At 44.3% G+C, this 21,659-nt stretch overlaps 1 protein-coding gene across 4 annotated transcripts in view; it reads left to right on the top strand.

Moving 5' to 3' along the window:
- The first annotated feature begins 427 nt into the window (after positions 1 to 427).
- The window catches only part of OTUD7B (OTU deubiquitinase 7B), a 51,463-nt gene continuing 30,231 nt past the window's right edge, over positions 428 to 21,659 (top strand). Inside the window, exon 1 of one of the 4 annotated variants that reach the window (XM_039246301.1) lies at positions 428 to 658. Coding sequence is in view for 1 of the 4 variants with exons in the window: in XM_039246298.1 (XP_039102229.1) it covers positions 17,070 to 17,085 (16 nt within the window). In the remaining 3 variants the exon portion in view is untranslated. Of the gene's footprint in view, positions 659 to 6,287; positions 6,349 to 16,857; positions 16,912 to 17,065; positions 17,086 to 21,659 lie in introns of those variants that run through there. The other 3 variants (XM_039246299.1, XM_039246302.1, XM_039246298.1) reach the window with 3 other exon arrangements.

Below are 21,659 nucleotides of genomic sequence, written 5' to 3'. Positions count from 1 at the left end.
CACAACTTCAGTCTTCTCGTTCGAAAGTATTCTCACCCCCTCTCACCTTTCCAGAACCACCCGCCCCTTTCTGCTGCTTCCCCAAGGGCTGTCGCCAACGGACTCTAATTCAAAGACTCCAGAGCCCACCCTGGACCCCTCCGGCTCCGGGTCAAGAACTCTCCGGACCCGAGGCCTTAAGAACGCGGGCCAGGAAAACACGGGGTCACACGCGGGGCAGGCGCCGAACTGGCCGCGGCTGGGGGAGCGGCGCTGAAGGCGGGGCCGCTACGGGGCGGGGCGGGGCGGGGCGGGAGGAGGCCTGGGGGCGGCTTGGGTGTCACCGCCAACCCGCTCCGGCCGGAAACTGGCGCTAGTTTCCGGCCGGACGGCCGAAAGCCACCGATCCCGAACCGGCGGCCCGAGCCGTAGAGGCGACGGGGTGTGGAGCAGGCAAAGAGCCACTGGGGGAGGCCGGTCCCCAGCAGCGCCGTCTGGCTCCGGCTCCCGGTCCCGTGCGGAGCGACAGCCGCGGTCGCCGTCTCCGCCGCCGCCGCCGCCTCCGTCGTCGTCGGGGGAGGGGCCAGCCGGACCCCGGGGTCACAGCCGAGGAATGAGGAGCGGCGGCCGGGCCCCGCTCTCCGCCCCGGCCTAGGGCCTTGCCCCGGGAGCCGCGAGGGTAACGGAGACCCCTGCCTCGTCACCTTCCCCCGTCCGCCCCCTCCCCTCCCGCCTCCTCAGGACACCCGAACTCTGACCCTCCGGTCTCCACTGTCCCCCTTCTCCTTTCTGGTGATATTTCTTCACCCGGAGCCACCGCCTCCCGGCACCCCCTCCTCGCCCTGACTCTTCCCTGCTTGGTCCCAACCTTCCACCCACCCCGCTCCCCTGTCCTCCTCCCTTTCACCTGCTCCCCGCGTTCCCAGCCCCGAGCCCGGTTCCCGGCCTCCCTCCCCGAGCTCTTGCGGACGGTGCCCCCTTGTCAGCGAGACTTTTCGGGAAGGGATGGTGGAGTTTTAAGGCTGTTTAGAGTGCAGGCTACCCCCGATCCTACCCGCACAGTAGGTAAAGTTCATGGTACAAGTCTCCGTATAAAAAGTACCACGACAAGAAAACGAGCCTGTGCTTCCCCGTAGAGAGCCAACTGAGGTGCGTCCAGTAATGGAGGGAAGGGAGCGAAAAGTGTGCGAGTGTGAGAGCGAGAGCGAGGGAGAGGAGGATGGATGGATTGATTCTAGGGCAGGCTTATGAACTTTAGAAAAAAGAAAAGTTGCTCTGAGCCGATGGAAACTTTAGAAGCTGATGATGAGTAAGCCGTGGGCTGCGTGATCTCACTCCTCTTCTCATAATTACTAGGTTAACGGTGTGGCTCCGGTCGGGATGGAATGGGATTTGTTTACTGGGCCGGCGTATTTTTAGCTTGTCGGCTCACAAGGACCGGAGCTCTGCGCTCTCCGAGTCTCTTTCCCTCCCTGCCGCCCTCCCTCTCCGCCTAGGGAGTCCGTCTCACCGAGGTGGTTCCTTTGGGCACTGTACAGATCTAGAAATTACGTGGGAAGAGGCGAACTGGTGAAGTATGTAGGAAAGTCTCCCCACACTCATGGGGGTTCCTTTTCGTGAAATGCAAAGGCAAGGATTAGCAGGACTTTGACTTTTATTTTCGTCCTAGTTTTAGAACGGTGCGTACAAAACGCTTTTTAGAAAAATCAGATGCTGATAACTTTTTCAGTCTTTGGCTCGTCATACAGTATATTGAGGAGGTCTTAGAGGAGGCTGGATCCTTTTGTCTCTCAGCATCTACTTCTAAAGTGGGAAAGGACAAGAAGAAGTAGTGATAATAAGTAAGGCCAGTCCAAAAGAGATAGCAAATCCTACATTTAAAAACAACATGTAGGAAATTTCCTTCCTAGTGAATGAGACTGCCTTCCTGGTGGGGTGAGAAGACAGAGACTTCCTTATGCTGGGTGACTTGGGCGAATCGGACTTGTAATTAAACATCTGCTGTGCATAATTTACAAACGAGTACATTACACTCTTTGTCCTCATTGTTTTTCTGCATGGTTCTTTTAAAGTCCAGTAACCAACCTGCAGTGCTAGTCTGTTGATACGTTGAAGGCTGAACAGAACTGGAAAATAAATGAAATGAATGTTGCTCATCGGGAGTCTAAATACCAGTCTTGTTCTAATTTCCACTAGCTTTCTCAGAGTACCTCCCTGAGTAAGTGGCCAGTTACTATGTACTTAGCAATCACAAATGAATACAAATATTAGCTCATGCTAGGAATAATTGAGAAAGTAAATAGCTGAAAAGATCTTCCGAAACTGAAATAGATTATTTTTCGATTTTATTCCCTTTTGGATTATCAGCACCTTTTCTGCCGAGAATTATCCATGAACGTAAATAATTTAGGATTGAACAGATATCCATGTTGGGCACTGAGCATTCAAGCGGGAAGGTAAGATGGAAGGAAGATAATTCCCAAACTATTACCAATTTGTTGTTGTTGTTGCCTCACTTGACTTATCCCTTTCATTTAATGCCAAAGACTCCCTTGTGGAAAAAAAAAAGTAAACCTTTGCCAAAGAAAGGGCTGTCTGTTGGCTTGTATAAGGCAGGCTGAACAGTACTGAATGGTAATTGTTAGTTGGACTCGGTAGTTATGTCACCAACAACTTGGAAATATTCCTGAAGCTTTATTTCCTTAAGCTCCTTCTTTGGGGACCCCTATTGAAAAAAGATTTAATTTGGAGGGTAAAATCACATTTTTAAAAACCACACACACCCTCTTAGAGTCTGTGGACTCTTAATAATTGTTTTAATTTGTGGGTTGGTATTTGCGATGTCTGGGAAATTCTATTTATATCAATAAGGTAATAGGGAAGATTTCTGAATCAGCAAAATTTGAAATGGAACTGGAGGCTATGGATTAGAGTCCTAAAGAGGCTTGACCTGTGGCGTTAGATAGAACTTGGTTCAAATCTTGATTACAGTTTTTACTATGTGGCCTTGGACAATTTACTTCCCCATCCTTATTTATAAAGTATGTATGAGCCTTCAGGCAAATGAAGTGGTTATTCTTTATTAGAAGTACACGAAGAGAAAAGAGCTTCCAGGCAGAAAGTATGTTTCTATCTATTTATATCAACTTCTACATTGATTATTCTGTGGCTGGTGGGATGGACTGGGGACTGAAGCAGTTGAATAAACCTGGGAATAAGCATAGGGCGGCCTCATAGCCTTGCACGATTCCCATTTCGCAGAAGGCATTGTGTGGGTTTTTGAGATTCAGTATGTGCAACTAAGGGAATTCTGATGGAATAACAGTATATTAAAAAGAAAATGTTCAGACTGTTATGGGGGTAGTAAGTGGCACTCTTGAAAGTTTTAGAGCTTCTCAAGCATGCTTAAGCATGCAATGGGTCCTGCAGATCCTTGTAAGATTTTGTGTGAGGAGCACCTCCTCTTCTTCCCCCGAACATTTATCCCACCGAGGGAAAATCCTGAGCCAGGGCTTTGAAGTGTGGCTTCAGCACTGTCTTCTCTGTGGGAACTTAGATGTGAAATCTTCTCAACGGCCGCCAATTAATTCCGAGAATTATAATATGTGTAACTGGAATATACATGCAGGGCAGTTTTATGAATGCCTGAATTCAGTTGATTTTTTTTAGTATGATACAAGAAAGTTGTTTTTTGTTTGTTTTGTTTTGTTTTTAAGTAAGAAATACTTGCCGAATAACGATTGAGCACTCTTGTGGATAAAGCTGTCTCCAAACTCCAGTGACTGGCTTTGGGAATGTAGAAAAGATACAAAGGCAGGTGTCCTTGCCCTTGGGACAGGGATGGGGTTGTGACAGGGATATAAAAAAGGAAGGCACACTGTTAATAAGCTTTAACATTTAGGACACAACATATAAACAAAAGCAAGTTCAGTGTGCTATCAATGGAGTATGTAGAGGCTAGAAAACTTGAAGTAACAAAGTAAGAGTCTGTGAGATCAATTAGGGAAGATTTCTGAATCAGCAAAATTAAAAAAAAAAAATTTTCCTTTAATGTTTATTTCTGAGAAGAGAGAGACAGAGACAGAGTGTGAGTGGGGGAGAGGCAGAGAGAGGGAGGCACAGAAACCAAAACAGGCTCCAGGCTCTGAGCTGTCAGCACAGAGCCCAACGTGGACCTCGAACCACGCATTCATGACCTGAGCCGAAGTCGGACGTTTAACCGACTGAGCCCCCCAGGCGCCCCCTGAATCAGCAAAATCTGAAATGGATTTGGAGGCTGTGGGTTAGAGCCCTAAAGATGCATGGGTGGCCAATGGAATTAGCTGGAACTTGGGTTAGAATCTTGACTCTGTAATCTTGGGACAATTGTCCATCCTTATCTGTGAAATATGTGTGAGTATTCAAGTAAATGAAATAGCTGCTCTGTGGTAGGAGGAAAAGAAAATAAAAGATCTTCCAGGCAGAAAGTATAGAAAGTACAGTGTGAAGTGATGGTGTGAATGACTGAGCTGTGTTTGTTGCGGGAATAAATGAGGGGCTGGAGAGAATGTGGGTGGTCATGTCATGGGTAAAGCAGGCAAGAGGGTGGAGGGGACTCAGAGGCCAGACTCTGTTGGGTGTTGATGGAAGGGTCAATAGAGTCATTGTAGGTCCTTGGAACAAAGGATGGATTTAGTGAGAAGTATTGAGCCTCCTAGTCCAGGAACGCAGGGACGAGGAGTCCGGCACCACCGGTACGTTGTAACTCCTCGGTTTCTCTCCTGGACCCTCTTGGTCTAGAGGGGCCATCCAGGAGACATAGGATTCCTTATAGATGTTTTTGTGTCCACACACCTTCCTCACTAGGCTGAGCTTGGCGTGTGCCTGTCTCCTGTTCTCCCAGCTTGTGGGTTACGGCTGGATTCTCCTCAAGAGCTTATGGTAAGGACTGTGTCATGTTTCAGGCGCACGTAACTTTCTGTCGTCTCTGCTATTGTAGGGCACACTGGTATATGCAATTCAGAACTTCATATGGAAATTTCTTTGTTTGAAAATGCACTATTTTTTAAAACCAGATTTATTTTATTAATTTTTAAAGTTTATTTATTTTCAGAGAGAGAGCATGAGAGAAAGTGTGTGAGAACTGGGGAGGGGCAGAGAGAGGGAGAACGAAAATCCTAAGCAGGCTCCGTGCTAACAGCGTGGAGCCCAGTGTGGGGCTCGATTTCAGGAACCATGAGATCACGACCTGAGACGAAATCAAGAGTTGGATACTTACCGACTAAGTCACCCAGGCGCCCCATAAATCAGATTTATCTTAATATTTTTGAGGATCATACTGATATTGAGAATGAATTTGTGTTTCTGAGCCTATAGTCCCTGAGGGGAGGAGAGTATATTGATGGCAAAGAACAGGTGGACTGTTTTCCTCAGAAATCCTTTAAAATAGATAATCCATTTGTGGATAGTTAAGACTAGACTATACTGGGTATGATAATGAAGACTAATTTCCTTTCAAAATCTGTGCAAGTCCAGTGTGGCCACCTGGGCCGTCTCCCTTCTGCCTAAAAGTGACTTCTAGGTGATGCCTGTGATGTGGCCAGAATGAGTCTTCACTCACCGTAACTGCAGGAATCCTCTTGCGTTATATCGCATTGTTGAAGATGAGTGAAGATAGCTTTTTCAAAGTAACTGGGCTTTGCAGAAGCCCTTCCAGATATTGCTATGCTGATCATCTGTCAGGTTTTTCCTCCTGAAGTAAACTTGTTTGAAACTGTGGCCAATTAAAAAGAAAAAAAAAGATACAGAGAGCAGTGTCTCCACGTTTAATAAACAAAAAAGTCACACGGCTGCTCTTGTAACCTCTACTTTCAGTTGACTTGCTCTCCTTCACCCCTGCCTGGCCTCTACCTTCTCACAGTCATTACCAAACTATGCGCTTATGATGTCACGAGCACAGGATCATTATTGGCCTCCTGAGTCAGGAGATGGTAGTATTTCTGAGTGCAACTCAGAGGTGGAAGTCAGGAATCTTTATACATTTTAGTCCAGGATTATTGTCAATTGTGGTTTTTAGGATTACGTCTCCTCTTTTTATTTCCTCTGAGAAATCATTTTGGATAGGAAACATTACCAAGCTATTATTTTTAGTGACGTGCTTTGAGTTTCGTTTTATGGTAGGTACTACAGAGGTTTAGGAAAGCTCACGACGTTGTTGTGCCCTCGGAGATGCTGCCATCCAGCTGGAAGGCAGGGGTATGAGAAGAAGTGACTCCTTGCCGAGCCGCTGTTACAGCAGACAAATAAAATGAAGAAAACGTGAAATTATATTATTGACTGCGTAGGACAGACCTCACACCATAGAACATGTTTGGGGAGAAGAGCACTCAGGTAGTTATGAATACTACAGAGGAATTGCGACTTATTCCAGATCTTAAAAACAAACAAACAAACAAAATTTTATCAGTACCGAGGGGTAAAGGTGAAGCAAATAACAACAACGACAAAACCATTTCATTTGGGAGCTGAGAGGGCCCAGGGTTGGCTGTGCTCGGGACAGTGAGGAGCCTGGCCTGAGTGGTGGTGGATGGTAGGGAAATAAGGTGTTGACGGTGGCTTGGAGCTGTGTTTTATAGTGGGCTTATAAGACGGGCTTGTCAGTGGAGATTTCCAGTCATCGAAAATAGTGAAGCACTGTGAATTTTTGAGGACGATACTATATGATGATAGGAGGAAGTAGGTTGGCTGGGAGGGAGGGGAGATTGGCACCCGGGGCGGGTGAGCTGATGAGACCCGAGCCAGAGCTGTAGAAGTGGGGAGCAGGAGACAAAAGGGGAAGAAGGAGACTGTGAAGGAGAACCTGAAGTCTGTGGGGACTGGATGTGGCAGATGAAGGAGAGTGAGCCATCAGGTAACACCGTGACCTCTTTGAGCCTGGGTTCTGAGACAGGGAGGTAGGAAGGTTTCCTCGGTTTTTAGGGAAAAACCAGTCTGGCTGGAGAGGTGTCAGATATAATGGTATTGGAATGTCCCAGGTGGAAGCCATTCCAGTTACTAGAGATGTGCCTGACCTGGTGGAGAGTGGAGGCCGAGGCACATACATTTGGAAGCCTGGTTCTGTGGGGCATCAGCTTGGAGGTTGGTGGCCGTAGCCAAGGGGATGAATAAGCGCCCTGAAGACTAGAGTTTCGGGAAGGAGCAGAAGGCCAGAGATGGTGATAATGAAATGCTATTCTGTAGTCTTTAGGCCATTTTCATCGACTTCTTCCTTGTCCTTTCCTTTGTCCCGACTCCAGCAAACATCCCTCGAATGTCTCTTACCTTGCGAGCACCGTCTTAGGCACCGAGGAAACAGATGAGTCAGACCAGCTCTCTACCCACAAGGAGTTTATGGGTCTAGGGGGAGGAGACAGACGCTTAAATACATAGGTGTAGAGAAGTGTGCTCGTGGCTGTGATCGAAGTAGGCAGAGGGCATCGTAGGGGCCTACAGGTCAGTTCTGCCCAGGGCATGCAGAGGCTGGAAAGTGCTTCCCGCAGGAGATGACATTTGAGCTGAGTCTTGAAAGCCGAGTTGAGGGCATACCCTCCGGAAGCCGGGGAGAAGTACACTCCAGGCCAGAGAACAGCATGAACAAAAGCTCGAAGGCACGAAACAGCCAGGCTTTTGCAGGTAACTTCTGACAGCGTCAGCTTGTGCCACAGTAAGTGAGGAGCTTTTCAGGGTTTTTAAGCATCGGGTGATAGAGTTTCATGTTCTAGAAAGATCATTTTGTCTGTGGTGTAGGGGGCGCGTTGGAGAGGAACAAAGCAAAAGACCTTCTAAATACCTTTATTAGGCTTGATAGAAACACATTTGTTCCTGAGGGACCCTGTTTGCAGATCCATAGAATCCGAGAGCTGCAGGAACTATTTCTCGTTCCCTTTCAAAGGGAATACTCGAGATTTGCTCAGGATCACACAAGTGGTTTTGTGATAGCTCGTTCTGGAATTCAGTCTTCAGGGGCTATAATGCGGCTGGTGATTTATAAATGTCACTTCACCTCTCCAGTTCCCTCTCGCCCCCACTCCAGTGTTTGCGCAGTCCTGCCACCCCGCATTGTGCTAGAGGATGTTCTAGTCCATTGTTTCTCTCAGTCCAGGGTGAACCTGGGTATTTCCCCAGGTCTGACGGAGGAAGTCTGCCCTGAGAGTACCTGGCAGAATAGAGACTTTTGACCTGGGCAGTTGGATGCCCTGGAGCGGAGTGAATTGGGTGTTAGGATTATTCATCTGTAATGATTCAGATGGAGAAGAATGTCAGGGTATTTGTTTTATTGAGTGTGCAGATGTAATTGTCTCTCTTGCTAAGTTCCCTTCAAGTTGTTTTCTTTTATACTTAATTTTAAATTGTGCCAGTGAAACTTCGGTAGAAGAAATGGGCTCTGATAAATTCGTTACCCACAAAAAGTATATTTATCTGAAAACAACAACAACAAGAACAACAATATTTGACATTATACTTGTATTCTAAATCTTCCTTTCTTGTGTTTTTAATTTCATTGGGTTTTTATAATTTTTTTTAAAGTAGGCTCTAGGCCGAGTGTGGGGATTGAACTCATGACTCACAGATCAAAAGTCTACTGACTGAGCCAGCCAGGTACCCTTTCAATGGGGTTTTTGTGAAAGGAAATTGTATGGATTTAACGGACTAAGTGAGTGTCAGGGTTCTGTATTGCGGTCATCGTTGCTGGAGCAGAACAGAACAGGATAGAAGGATATCTTAGAGGTCCTTACTTTCCCTCGGGGGAAGTCGGGACTCGGTGATGTGGAAGGATGGGTACCTTCCATGGGTAAGTCTTCCTCAAAACTTAACTGAGTTGCAATTTCTTTGCTCTTTTCTGAGGGCTCTGCCTGCATCTTCTCCGGAGATGGGTCTTGGTTTGGAAACCATCCACCTCGGCAGAGCTGCCAATTCTTAATTCTTTCCCAAGTGGGCAAGGGTACATTCTGTTTTCGTCTGTGAGTATTTGGGGGAGAGGAAGGGAGAGAGGAGGCACAGAATGACTACTCACAGTGGGTCTTTATCTGAATTCCCATGTAACTGGAAGTTTTCTTGGCTTTGTTTTGGGGGAGAGTACACTGGCATTTATGTGGTGTGGGAGCGTGGTTGTCACTTCCCTCATATACCTGATTTAGGATGGTCATAAAAACCTCCTCGTCCATATCTGTCAGCTTCCACCCCACCCTGTTCTGAGAGCCTTTCGTGCACACTGAGGGATTTTAAGGATCCTGTTCAGTTGAGAGCTGAACTGATCGAGTGTTCCCTGAATGTGTAGGGAGACCATATTGCTCCCAGCTCTTACTTTTGGGTGAATGACTCCAGTATTCTTCTGGTCACATGGCCCTTTCTTAACTTTAAACATTTGAGTAATGAGATATTTTGAATATTTAGAGAAGTCCAGGGGGGAAAACCCAACACATTTTTGAGCCCATCACCCAAATTGAATGGATATTAATTAACATTTTGCCCTATTTGTCTTAGATCTCTTACTCTCTTTTAAGATAATGGTGGGCATAGCTAAGCATCCTTTCCCCTTTTTTCTTCTTGGGAACTGATTACCGACCTGATTTGCCATGTATCATTCAATTTCATGTTTTATAGTTTACTTTTTTAATGTATTATACATACACAGACAACATATGGTTTTGTTTTGAAATCTTACATAAAATAGAATTGAACTGTATGTATCCCTTTGCAAATTTCTCTCTCAGCATTGTTTTTCATGTGTCTGCGTGTAGATCTAATTTATTTAATCACCTAATCTTTAAGCCTCTTTCCTCCATTGCTCTTTTCACTTGTCCTGTTAAAAAATATCCCAGTTTCAACCATATGTTCCATGAAAACTTTCCTGATTTTTTTTTCCTCAAACAGACAAATCCCCACTTCTGAATTTCCCCGTCATTTTATCCATACCCGTCTGGTAGTAGTTGTATATTTTTGTACTTATGCCTATTTGTGCCATTGGCATGCCACTTCGACTACACTGTGAGCTCCTCGACACCAGGGAAGTGTCTCTGATCTTTGTATGTTTCCTGGGGCTTGCCACAGCAACTTACACATTAGGTGTGTAGTAACCCTTCGTGACTAAATGGTTAATTAATGAACAAAGAACAAACAAATAAAGGCAGTCCTTTGCGTTGATGAGCTGTTAGTTTAATTAGGAGCGCAAGAGTGGCCCCCATGGAAAATAGAGCTTGTAAAGAAACTTTCAGCCCTGAAAATGATCTAACATGCACATAATTGGCGAGCGTAGTCAGGACTGACTTCCTGCAGGAGATGAGAGCAGACATTCCCTGAGAAATGAAATGGAAATTGATCGGTGATACCATGCAATGAGGAAACTCCTGGGAATTGATCCTGATGGCATTTGTGAGGCAGTGTGCTCCTGTGGCCAGACTCATTTCACTAGCTATCAAATTCTGCTGTTGTCAACCAAGGACTTGGCATCCTCACTGGAGGTGGGATAAAAGCAGCCTCTCTGTTCACTTCGTAAACCCTGCGGAGAACCGGGAATTCTCTGGCCTCTGATGAAGAAACCCTGATACATACATTCGTACCTATACGTTCAACACCTCCCTTTTTTACTGAAGCCAGATTGTATCTCAGCGGATTATTTTGAAGCTTTTAATTCTGAAGGTATATTCCCAGTATAACATTGTTTTGGCCTCATGGAAGTTCTTCCTTCCCCTGCCAAGAAGAAATTAAATATTAAGTGGAACTATATGAAATTGCGATTTTTAGGTAAAAGCAGTCAAATATTGGCAATTTTTTATGGTCAAACCTTAGACATCCAGTTTCAATTTTCTCTTGGCGTCCTGTGGAGCATTATCGTGGGCCTTTTTGAAGTGGATTATCCCAAGTCCATTGATAATCTTAAAATGCATTTCTGAACTTTAATTTATAACCACTTTTTCTTTTGTGGTTATGTTCAGCTCAAATTTTTTAATGTTTATTATTTTTTTAAGTTTATTTATTTTGAGGGTTGGGGGGAGGGACACAGAGAGAGAGAGAATGTCAAGCAGGCTCTGCACTGACCCTGACAGGGTTTGATCCCACGAACCTTGAGCTCATGATCTGAGCCAAAATCGAGTCAGATGCTGAACAGACTGAGCCACCCAGGCTCCCCTTAAGCTCAATTTTTAATAAAATGTTTGTAGTTTTCAGCACGCATTTAGTGTATTTGGGAAGGTTGTGGGTTGTATGTGGGAAGTAAGCCTGAGATGAAAGCTTTTGGTCTCAATAGTTACATAGAGGTGATCGAGTTGGCTTCAATGAGCACACAGTTTCTTTATAAATGGCCGCTTCCCGCACTCCCTGCCACCCCATGTCGCCTCTCTAGTCTTGATAAGGGAGAGCTGGTGGTGGGGAAGACCATGGAAGAGAAAATTACCTGTGGCCCTTGATTTTACTTGGAGACTTAACAGGGACGAGGGTATGAGCCCTACTTGGAAGACATCATCTATAGAATTCAGCTTTGAAACTATTGGTTTTGTGTTCTAAAATGGTTCTTTGGGAAGTCAGGGTCATTTTAAATGAGTTGGTCTGCTATTGTCTTTTGAATCGTTAATAAATGACATTGAAGGAAAAGAACATTCCTCTGAGCCTTTAGTATTCGTCGGTCTTGGTCTTTACATGAAGATAATCTCAAGTGAGGAACTGAGGAAGACGATGGTCAGGTATCACGCTGCTAACAAAAACGTTAAAAATGTTAAAATGTTAACAAATGTTAAAACAAATGTTAAACAAAAAATGAGAACAGCAAGTTCTCATCTGTTTTGAAACCTTCCCTGCTCTTATGAATTCCTTTGTGAGTATTGGCTTACATCTTCTTTGAATTAAGAGCTCACCTGGCCCAGTGTTAGGCTGTTCATTCATTTTCTGAAATTTTCCATCAGTACTAAGGACAGAATTAGCTGACATGAAGAATACTTGGTCGTGTTTACTGCCTGGGGATAGAGACTTCCCATACTCCTCAGAATTCTGAAAATAGAATTCGAAAGTTAGACTTAATATTTGCTGCATCCTGGTTTCTTTGGTCGCCTAAAATAAATTCCTAGCTATTTGGCACAAGGTGACCTCTCATTTTAACATTAAATTCCTTTTCTCTCACATCATCAAAGTTTTTTGTAATACGCCAGCTCGTTATGGAAATTAAGATGAAAAAAAATCATCTACACATATTTCTCTTGAGGTTAGCTGCCAGGTTGAGACTATAAATTCCTTTCTACCGAATACCTGCTGTGTGCTGGAATTTGGACAGCATGCTCTAAGGAGATGCCAAGGAAGTGTTTACCCTGTAAATAAACACATAGTAGGAGAATCAGCCCCTCGGGAACTTATGTCCCGTGTTAAGTGGGAAATAGTTATGTATACATAAATACATATAGAGAAGGAAAAGAAACATGGGAAACTAATACAACTGCAGAGTAGTAAGTAAACATCACACAGCATTTTGGAACTTAAAGGAAATTTACATACTGTCATTTTCTAGGTAGGGAATATGCGGTCCAGAAACTTTGACTTGTCCAAGGTAGTAGTTACCATTAACAGCAAACATTTTATTGAGTATTTGCCCTCTGAGAAGTAAGGCCTCTGTAAGGAAAGAGTTAAAGTCAATCAAGAATAATAAGTAGCTGTGAAGACTTGAATATTTGCATAAAAATATAAATAGTAACACAAAGTCTTGGGTGCTAAGTGTCAATCCAGGAGTACCGTTATGCAGAATTGTATGGAATTTTTTTATTTTTAACGTAAGCTCTGTGCCCAACCTGGGGCTTGAACTCACAACCCCCAGGTCAAGAGTCACATAGTCTACCGACTGAGCCAGCCAGGCACCCCCAGAATTATATACAAGTTTAGAGGGAGTAGGCAGGGGGAGATTTTACACCTAGGGTCATCTAGACCTTAGAGAAGAGAGAAACGGGCAATGTAGAGGGGAAGGCATGAGAGCAGGGCGCATTCAGGAGGCATTTAAGGCATGGAACAGTGAACTGAGCCCACCTGGTCTTGAGGACAGAGCAAGTCGATGAGCCACAAGATAAACAGGGTTGGAGAGGGCCTCAACTCTCAGGCGGGGGATTTGGTTTGTACTTACAGTGAAAACCCCCCATGTACAGAATGGATGTGTAAATGGCTATTTTAGGAAAATAGATTTCGGTTATGCGGTGTAACATGGAAGACGAGAGGCAGGTAGAGGCTGTCACAGTAACAGTCCTGGGGAAAGGAGTCTGTGTCTGCACGGGTGATGGTGATGGAGAGAGGGAAGCGATTCGAGTGATTTGAAGAAAAAAATGGAAGTTGGCAACCGCTTTTATAGGAAGGGTAGGTAATGGTGCATGTGGGCCTGGGTCACAGCAGTAGAGGAGCCGGGTTTGGTTGCTCTCTGATACGTCTCCTCTCCAAAGGGGTGCCTTGGTGGGAGCCTTGGGAGAGGACGGAGTCTAGGCCAATATTCTCAGTTAGCACTGAATATGTAGTTTAAGTGCCCGGTTTTTAAGTTCGCAGACATCCTAAGTTAGTAGAACTTGGCTCAGGGCCCATTCTCTTGACTGTTGTTCAGTGCTCTTTCTCCTCTGTTCTGTTCCTTCAGAAGAGGTGGCTCAAGTGGTTAAAAACAGAGGGGATGCCTGGGAAGTGAAATGGGAAGTCGAAGACCACATTTTGATGAGGTTTAACCACAAGCCTTTTCAGTTCTGCATAGGTTTTCCTTCTCTTCAGATGCTAAATGTTGGGCTCCCGATGTGACAGTGACCCACAGCATTCTTCATGGTCAAGGAAGAAGATTCCTCCAGATTTTGGATTTAATTGCGTGTACTCTCTGACTCCTCATTTTGAAGATGAAATCTCTTTTCCTTTGCATGTAGATAGGATGCTCTGCTTACAGGCTCTAGGCGAGGTGACCTCAAAGGCCCCATCAGTCTTTTTGGAGCAGAGGGAGGAGGAGAGTTTTGTACCCAAATCTTTTAAGCATATTTACCCCGTCAGCAATTAACAACAATTTACTTACATGACTCTTATTACCTAAAAAGGTCAGTAAATACTGTGAATCAATAGTGTTTTCGCTAATATGAAGTTTTAAGAGAACTGAATAGCCTTCAAAAAAATCCTTTACAGTTGGTCTTTTTAAATATATAGTCTGGTGTATTTAAGATGTGACTCAGTCATGCTTCTTTTCCTTCCCTTTCGCTTCCCTTTTCCTATTCTGCCAGGCTGTCTGATACCTGAAGACTCACAATAGCATTTTTTGGATCAACTAATATTTATTATGTACCTACTACACGGGTCTGTTATTTATAAAATTTTATTATTTTTTTAAGTTTGTTTTAAAAGTTTTTTTTTTTTATTTTTGAGAGAAGGCAAGAGGGAGTGCACAGCGGGGGGAGGGGCAGAGAGATGGGGACAGAGGATCTGAAGCCAGCTCTGTGCACACAGCAGACAGTCTGAAGTGGGGCTCGAACTCATGAACCGTGAGGTCATGACCTGAGCCAAAGGCAGATGCTTAAGCAACTGAGCCATCCAGGCGCCCCACAAGGGTGTATTATTTAATTTCATCTGCTAAGATGAAATATTCCTGGATTTTATAACTAGGGCCCTAGTAATAAACATTTTCCAACGCTTGGCTTCTGCATTTTGTATTCTACTTATTTACTTTGAGGGGGAGGGGCAGCGAGAAGGGGAGAGAGAGAATCCCAAGCAGGTTCTGCATGGCCGGTGCGAAGCTGGATGTGGCCTGAACTCAAAAACTGAAAGATCATGACCTGAGCTGAAATCAAGAGTCGGACCCGGGTGCCCCGATTCTTACCCTATTTTAATCTTTGCTCTGGCTCATCTGTTATAACTTCTGACCTGGCTGGGAAGTAAAGGGAAGAAAACTACTATTTAATACTGTGACTTTAAGTACTTTATATATCACCTTACTTAATACTCATAACCGTTCCATAAGATAGTATTTTTATACCTATTTACAGATGGACTCATCTAAAATATTTTGTTTACTTATATATTTATTACTGTGTTAATAAAACATTTAGTAATTCAGCCAAGATACTCAGGTAACGTTTAAGGTGCTGAGGTTAGGACGGTGGCTATCAGATGAGGTCCCTGCTATGGCACGGGGAAGTTGAATAACTTGCCCAAGGTGACATAGTAAGAAAGGGACAGAGCTAGGATGTACATATAGATCTGGCGGGTTCCAAAGGGAAGGTATGCAACCACTGTAACATGCTGCCACTTACATATATTGCATGTCCCCGTGATTGCTTAAGTCATAAAGACATGTGGGACTTCTAATATTTCTTGGTTTAAAAAGGTTCTCCATGAACCCAAGAAAGAAATCTGCCTTGGTGCCGACAGGCACACCTGCCCAGTAATGCTCTTCCTCTCTTCTCCTCCCCTCTTCCTCCTCCCTCTCCACCCACTCATACCTGGGTATAAGCCGGACAATGCCACCTGCTTTGGCATTTGGAGGTGTTTGTGTTTTGAGGACCGGGAGAGTTTTGTTTGTTTCCTTGGCTTCCTGAATGTTCCTTGCCCACTTGCAAGTACTTTCTTGTAGCATGATGGTGAGTAATACGTCGTTAATGTTGTAATGTGGTCATACCAGTTGGAATTCCATCCCCCACCCCCCACCCCCCAGTTCTCTCTGTTGAGTATGTGAGTGGGGACTCTCAGGTCAAACTTGCCTTCTGCAGTTCATTCAAACAGAGAAGGCTTTCTGTTTTTGGAGGACTAGGACATAGTCTCAGGGTTGGGAAGGCTATTAAAACCCAGCATCTCCTGCCCAGCTCGAATTCGGTTTTGTGAGCATTCTTTAGCTAGTGTGGTCCGAGAGAGTGCTTGTTTTAGATCAAGGCCAAGATCACCAGGTGCCATATCTAGGCTAACTGGTATTTGTTCTGGAGTTAGGAGCTTCAAAGCAGGCACACAGGTTTTGTGGTAGGCGTCCCCTAGTAGGTGGGGGGCATTAAAAAATGGTTAGGTGTGTGAGAGAGAAGTGGTGTTCCAGCCAAGTTCTAGGGGTTAATGAGGTAGTGTCAAGGTGGCCGGTGTTAGGAGTAGTTTCGAGGACCCAAGTCAGTGAAGTACTGGGATTTAGGAACATCTGTGCAGGACCTGTAAGATCAGCGAGATGATTTATGTGGATGTGTCTAACCTAGTGCCCAGTAAATATTTGTTAAATCTTTAAAGATACTTGAATGGGGAGCGTTGTCAGTTTGTCTTTCTGGAGCAGCTGCCTCATCAGTGTTCCTTCTTGAGGAAACTATTTATCGATCCTTTCACTGCGGGTAAAACGTTGGGGGATTGGGGGATTGGAGATTTATATCAGGTTCTTGCTGAAACTGCAGTCTTAACATGTACAAATCGAATCAATTAGGCCTAGCATTTAGGGGCATAATTTCAGGGGAGATGTGTGATTTTGCTTTGCTAGAGTCAATCCTGTGCTTTTTTGATAGAAATAGCTTCTTGGTCCTGTGGCAGAGTTGAAAATGCTTGCTTCTCAGTTCCAGTTACACTGGGTTTGATTTTTGCTATTTGAGATAGTTGCCTATGATGTTCCCTTTTATTCTGCCCATTTTTTTTCCCCAGTGAGCGAAGTAATATATTTGAAGGGATTTTGTGAACTGCGAAGCTAGCAGTGGCCACCACCACCACTGCTACCACCAGTAATGCTAAAAATATTAATGGGACAGGACCCCGGCTAACAAGGGGTGATTTCCTGGATGAATTTCAAGGAGGAAAACTCAGGACAATGGGATAGTTGCCAAGTGACTTGTGTACTAACTCATACCGTGTGTACTTTTTGTGGAAGGAGTAAGAAAAGTGGAGACCTCTCACCCTGCAAACTTGGCCTGGGGCTATGTCACCGCGAAGGGTTGCTGTACGCCGTAGACATACTCTACGGTGGCAAGAAAGGTAAATAGGATTTGTCATATGTTTGACTTTAAAGGCTTATAGTACATTCTCCTGGAAGGACCCACCTGCATAGGAGACAGTTCATCCTCGTCCATTGGGAAGGTCAACCACATTCCGTGATGGGTCCTGTACTGATAAATGTCTCTGTCCAGGACAGTATGGCCTCCCAAGGTGGTAAGATTAAGAAAACAGTACCTTTGACCAAATTATCTGGCTAGATGTTAACCATCAAAAGCCTTTACGGTTGACTTCTGTTGATTGTCTTTCTTGGAGAGGAACATGTGATTTTAATTCACAAGAGCAGGTTGTTTAGTAAGTGTGAAAAGACTCTTTATTTATTTAAAATGTTTTTAATGTTTTATTTATTTTGGAGAGAGAGAGAGAGACAGCGTGATCAGGGAAGGGTCAGAGAGAGAGGGAGACGCAGAATCTGAAACAGGCTCCAGGCTCTGAGCTAGCAGTCAGCACAGAGCCCGACACGGGGCTCGAACACACAAACTGTGAGATCATGACTTGAGCTGAAGTCGGATGCTTAACCGACTGAGCCACCCTGAAAAGACTTACTTTAAAAGTTTATGTCTTTTTCTATCTGTGGGGCCTGGAACTCAGTAGATCTTTGTTGCGTATAGAAAGTTAGCAGATACCTATCTTGAGGTTTCTCTGGAACCAGCCAACGGGATGAACGTCTAGGCCGATGGCTTACTGGTTTATGCATCTCTTTAACTTAGCATACAGCCTGGCACAGAGCGGGTCCTGGTTAAGTGTTTATTGAACGATTTTGTTGGGAGGTAAGGTTTTCATTACGGGAGAATTGCAGTGACCGGGTGCTGTTGTGCTGATGGCGGCCCTTGCTAAGCGGAAGAAGAAATCGAGCTTTCCCACAAGTCAACGTGAATCCGAGAGAATGTGAGGAAAGCGATTGCTCTGCTGCTTCCCAGCATTTTATTCTTTCGGACAAGGACAAATGTGTTAAAAGTTGATGCTTTATTTCTCTCTCTGTTTTTATTTTATGTTTTATTCTGTTCAAACTTTAGTTATTGCTGTGATTTCTTAACAGCCTGTGAGTTCTTATGTTACAACTTCAAACAATCTGTAGGAAAAAAAAAAGATCTATCTCTTTGTCACACTTAATTTTATCCTACCTTCTTGCCACAAACTTTCAGGCTTCAGGGATATAGTGCTAGAAGAATATTTTCAAATCCAGTTTATATCTTTGGCGGTGATGAGCAAAACAAAAATGATGATTTGATTTTAGCATGCCTTGCTGATTGCCTAATCTAGATGATTGCCATTAATATGGCTTGCTTAAGTGATCAGATTTCCTGATTATGCATCTTTTTCTGTGGTACACATCTGTAGACATGAGAGTTTAGCTGGGTGGCAGGAGGCAAGGAAGTTTTCATAGATAAATCCTCAAAGGGATCACACGGAGTATGGAAAGTCATTGGTATATGTGAGGCCAGGTACAGATGGCTAGTATAGGAGTCAGTGGGTTTATATTTCCATACACAGCACTAGTTAGCTCTGTGACTTTGAGCAGGTCACGTAATCCCACTCACCTGGTTCTTATACCTTCCTCTGCAATTTGAGGGTTTGGAATGAAGTGATCTCTGAGGTCCTGGTTTTAAAGTCGATAATTCCAAAGTGCCAAACAAAGAAAACACTTTTTGTACGTCACCACCAGGCTTCTTTCACAGTAGACCAAAATGTGAGGGGTTAATTATGTGAAAATAGAAGTGTATAGTCTATATGCCTGAGTAGACTAGAATTAGAATTGTCAGATTGTATTACATGCTTCTAACTAATTTTATGTGCTTAAATATAAGGCGCTTGGTTGCTTTTATTTAATTTTTGTTTTTGTTTTTGTTTTTTTTATTTATTTCTAGGAGAGAGAGAGACAGCGTGAACAGGGGAGGGTCAGAGAGGGGCTTGGTTGCTTTTAAAAGAAAAATTATGGGGCACCTGGGTGGCTCAGTCGGTTAAGCGACCAACTTCAGCTCAGGTCATGATCTCATGGTTTATGGGTTCGAGCCCCGCGTCGGGCTCTGTGCTGACAGTTTGGAACCTGGAGCCTGCTTCAGATTCTGTGTCTCCCTCTGTCTCTGTCTCTCTTGTGGTTGCGCTCTGTCTCTCTCTCAAAAATAAAACATTAAAAAAAATTAAAAATAAGAAAAATTATTATCACAAAAGGTATGATCTATACAAATGAAAGAGACCCAAATAATGTCTTGGAGTTTCTACTTGTTAATGTTTATTATTTACTTTTGAGAGAGAGAGAGCACAAGTTGGAGAGGGACAGAGAGAGGGAGACAGGGAATCCAAAGCAGGGTCCAGGCTCTGAATGGTCAGTGCAGAGCCCAATGCACAGGGCTTGAATTCATGAACCGTGAGATCATGACCTGAGCTGAAGTTGGGCGCTTAACTGACTGAGCCACCCAGGTGCCCCTGGAGTTTCTGCTTCTTAATTCCAACCTAGAAATAGAAATATGTGTGTATTGGTAGAGTTGGTGGGGAGTGGGGAGGATGGTGGTGGCTAGTAGTGTGGACGAATGTGGATAGTATTTAAAAAAAATTTTTTTTAATGCTTATTTTTGAAAGAGAAAGAGCATAAGCAGGGGAGGGGGCAGAGAGATGGAGACACAGGAGGCTTCAGCCAGAGCTGTTAGCACAGAGCCTGACGCTGGGCTCCAGCCCACCAACCATGAGCTTATGACCGATTTGATTTTGCCATAAACCCCTGTAGAACTGATAATGAACCTTGTATTCAAATTCTGAATACCTAGGTCCAAGCTCCTTGCCTTCTGGGTATCGTTTAAGCTTTGTAAGCTTCTCTGTATGTTTGTATTTTCCATCAAGAGGAGGGGATTAAAAATCTCAAAGAATATTTAATATTTAAAATTTTTATTAAATGAGGCCATATTTGTGAAAGTGCTTTATTTTTTTTTTAAATGTTTTATTTATTTCTAGGAGAGAGAGAGACAACGTGAGCAGGGGAGGGTCAGAGAGAGAGGGAGTCACAGACTGAAACAGGCTCCAGGCTCTGAGCTGGCAGTCAGCACAGAGCCCGACGCGGGGCTCGAACCCACGAACCGCGAGATCATGACCTAAGCGAAAGTCGGACGCTTAACCGACTAAGCCACCCAGGCGCCCCGTGAAAGTGCTTTAAAAACAAAAATTACAGCCAGCTGTATTACAGGTGTAATATGTTTGTTGTATAGACCTTGATCATATTTATCTGCGGGGTGAAAGATGACATTTGGAACCAGTAAATAATTCACAGGCCTGTTTCATATATAGATTAGCTCTCAGTCATCCAGACACAGGGATGGACTAGCATGAATAATTTAGAACCACAAATATGTGTTGGTCATCTAAGCAATTTTTTAGGCACGTTTAGAATTTTTGTTTTCAAAGTTTATCATTTTGAGAGAGAGAATGCATGAGCATGCATGGGTTTGGGGCGGGGAGGGCAGAGAAAGAGGGAGGGAGAGAATCCCATGCAGGCTCTGTTAGGCATGGAGCTCGCTGCGGGGCCCTGTCCCATGACCGCGAGGTCATGATCTAAGCCGATATCCGGAGTTGGAGGCTTAACCAATTGAGCCACCCAGGTGCCCCTAGAATTCTCTAAAGTATAAAAGAAAGGTGCCAGCGTTGAGGATCTTAATTCTATCTAGAACGTCCCTTGTTTTCCAGCCTGATGATCTCTTACACATTCTAAAAACCCAGTTGGAGAAACTTCCTAAGCCATCCAGGTAAACTAGATGTTCTTACACCTCTTCCTCCCCCATTGGGCACAAGTAGCGTGTTTAGATTTCTCCCAGGAGACTGGAGTGCCCTGAAGGTAGGACTCTAGCTTCTCTTCGTTGGTATCTCCAGAAGCCCTAGGGCAGTGCCTGGTACTTGGGGTACTTGGCCGCCCCAACTTGGGAACTTCTGATTGAATGACGGAATGATAGTCAAATTGAGAGAGAAGGTGTATCAGGAAGTAATACTACAAGGCAGGATTTGATAACAGCAAGGGCCAGTGAATGTTACACATTCTGGCCCTGCCGGAGTTCAGATGAGGCCTAGATCTGGCCGGGGCAGGCAGGACTATGGAACCTGCAGGTGGAGAATTTTAAGCATAATCATAGTGATAAAAAGTATCTTCCTTTGAATGGAGTTCTATAATTTTGTAAAAGATAAGTTTCTTTTTCTAATTGTTTGGGGCTTTTAGAAAATTAGTAGTTGTGTGCTGAAGGAAGTTAATTTACCAGGAGTTTACAAAATGAATAACTTTCCTGTGGATAACTAATTATAGGTACTCAGTAATTAGAATTTTTTCCTTCTGCTATTTCTCTCCTTGAATCGATGTTCTGCAGTTGACAGTGAAATGACCAATAGTTAGGAATCAAGAAGGGGAGAGAAGATTGTTAGCTACTGAATGTTTGTGGGTTGATCCTAGAGAAAGAATGTGTTTTACTGTGAGACCAGCAGCCTCTGTTGATTTCTAGTATTTATTTTTTTCCCTCTTGTCAAAAGTGTAGTAATCAGAATCTTTAAGGGCTTAAGGAGAACTTTTATTTTTACAGACTGTTCTTTTAAAAGTTGAATCTAAGGGCACCTGGGTGGCTCAGTCGGTTAAGCGTCCGACTTCGGCTCAGGTCATGATCTCGCGGTCCGTGGGTTCAAGTCCTGCGTCGGGCTCTGTCCTGACAGCCCAGAGCCTGGAGCCTGCTTCAGATTCTGTGTCTCCCTCTCTCTCTGCC

The sequence above is a fragment of the Hyaena hyaena genome, unplaced genomic scaffold (genome assembly GCF_003009895.1).
Source record: "Hyaena hyaena isolate Hyena2069 unplaced genomic scaffold, ASM300989v1 scaffold_284, whole genome shotgun sequence".
In the NCBI taxonomy this organism is placed as follows: domain Eukaryota; kingdom Metazoa; phylum Chordata; class Mammalia; order Carnivora; family Hyaenidae; genus Hyaena; species Hyaena hyaena.
The sequence above is the reverse complement of the archived record's forward strand: the minus strand, read 5'-3'. Positions and strand labels throughout refer to the sequence as shown.